Consider the following 1902-nt stretch of genomic DNA (forward strand, 5'->3'; position numbering starts at 1 on the left):
GATAAAACCTGGAACTAAACGCTATTTCTGACATTTTGAATTGAAAACGCTTCCTGGATGAAAGAGAAACGTCTTCAAACTTGGAAACAAAGTCCAGTGGATTGATTTAAACATTTTTGGAAATCCAAGGAAGAACAAACTACTTAGGAACCCACAGTGTCTCTGGAAAAAAGCCAAGATGTTTGCGTTTTGGGTCCTTAAACCGTCTCTCAGATGTGCAGCCATGCGGTCACATGCTAACGACACACAGGAAACCATAACCAGGACAGGACCACGAGAATCACACCGCCCCCCAAAACTTTCAAGGCTTTCATGGGTGTCAGTTTTAAAAACTTTCCGGGACCTTGAGCCTGTTTTTAATTTCACATATTTTCTAGCATTTCATGGGAAGCAATATTCACCTGAAGGTTTGGAGTTCATTTCTATAACAGCATCACATTAAACCACCTTTTCTCTGGAGCAGAAACAAGAAGCGACCAAAGGTTTCTGCACACTTCAGACCCACTTTATTCAGCCTCCTGATGCACTCAGTTCATCAGAATTAGGTAGAAAGTTTAGCTTATTTACACAGGGATTCCATTAGTGCAGCATTTGGCCCAGAGTCTGGTTCTCAGGACAGACCTGGTTCTGATCCATTCTCAGACTCAGGCGGACTGTGAGCCTCCTCAGAAACAAGCCGTCCCTTCATGGTTCCAGCCATCGGGATAAGCGGCAAACAGGACGTCCATAACCTGGAGCTGCTGTTGGCTCCTGCAGACCTCCTAACACCACCGTCATGTAGAGCCGGTTTCCTTCAGAACAGAACCAGCAGAGCAAGGCACTGCAGCAGAGCTGGAAGTCGGACCATCAAACCTGGAACACCTCAGCTCACTCCAAGCGCCCCCTGGTCAATCAGTCATGGGTGAACCTGAGCGGCACGGCTGGGCTCAGCTCTACAGCAGTCCAGTCCACAGGTTGTAGCAGGCCGTGTTGATGACGGACTCCAGGTGGTGGTACATGGACACCAGCTGAGGAGGAGGACTGCTGCTGGCCTGAGGCTGAGACGGCAGCGGCTCTCGGAAAACAACCTTCAGGCTCTGAGGGGAAGAAAACAAGCCATGAGAAGCAGAGAACCGGTGGAAAGGTCCGATTACTGGATCTACTTACAGTTTTTCCTGCTTGGATGTCCAGGAAGACCAACACAAAGCAGTCTGTGAACTTCTGGTTCAGAACCGCCTTTGAAAAGATTCCAGACATGATCTAGATTAGCCTGAAGATCAACCAGCCTAACTGCTTCCACCCTGATGTCATCAGAGGAACCAGCACCACCATTTAGCAAATACTCACCAGATACTGGACGCCGTTATCATCAAAGTGTCTGCAGCTCTGAGGGAATCGGGTCAACAGGACTTTGATCAGGCTCTGGTACCACATTGGACTCATGTTGAGGAAATAATCCTGCAAAAAGAAAACGGCCTTTAATCTGCGTGAAAACATGGAGCCTCAGACAGTCAGAGCAGAGCGCTAAACGGTGCAGGTCTTTAAAGGTTTGGGGTTTTTCTCAGCTTTTTATTGTCCTTCCACCGTCACAAGTACAGAGCGGAACTCTGCATTTAACCCATCCCTTTGGGGAGCAGCGTGGGGTTAAGGGTCTTGGTCAGGGACCCACTGTGGCAGTCTGTGAAGTTGGGCTCCAACTCAGAACCTCAGGATTCTAAGTTCTATGCCGTAACAACTAGGCTGCCACTCCCCTCCAGAGGTTAAAGGTGAGACAGCCAATCTTTAAAAGGCTGATAGAATGATTCTATAGGGTATCTGGTCCTTCAGGTCTCTAATAGGGTGATAGAATGATTCTATAGGGTATCTGGTCCTTCAGGTCTCTAATAGGGTGATAGAATGATTCTATAGGGTATCTGGTCCTTC

General features: G+C 47.9%; 1 protein-coding gene across 1 annotated transcript in view; it reads right to left on the minus strand.

The window, feature by feature from the left end:
- szt2 (seizure threshold 2 homolog (mouse)) overlaps positions 1 to 1902 on the minus strand; it is a 96999-nt gene continuing 95097 nt past the window's right edge. Inside the window, 3 exon segments of the mRNA XM_015396136.1 lie at positions 1 to 1076; positions 1147 to 1215; positions 1327 to 1437. Coding sequence (XP_015251622.1) covers positions 933 to 1076; positions 1147 to 1215; positions 1327 to 1437 — 324 coding nt within the window. The 3' untranslated portion in view covers positions 1 to 932.

Source organism: Cyprinodon variegatus, unplaced genomic scaffold (assembly GCF_000732505.1).
Source record: "Cyprinodon variegatus isolate N-32 unplaced genomic scaffold, C_variegatus-1.0 Scaffold777, whole genome shotgun sequence".
Taxonomy (NCBI): Eukaryota; Metazoa; Chordata; class Actinopteri; order Cyprinodontiformes; family Cyprinodontidae; genus Cyprinodon; species Cyprinodon variegatus.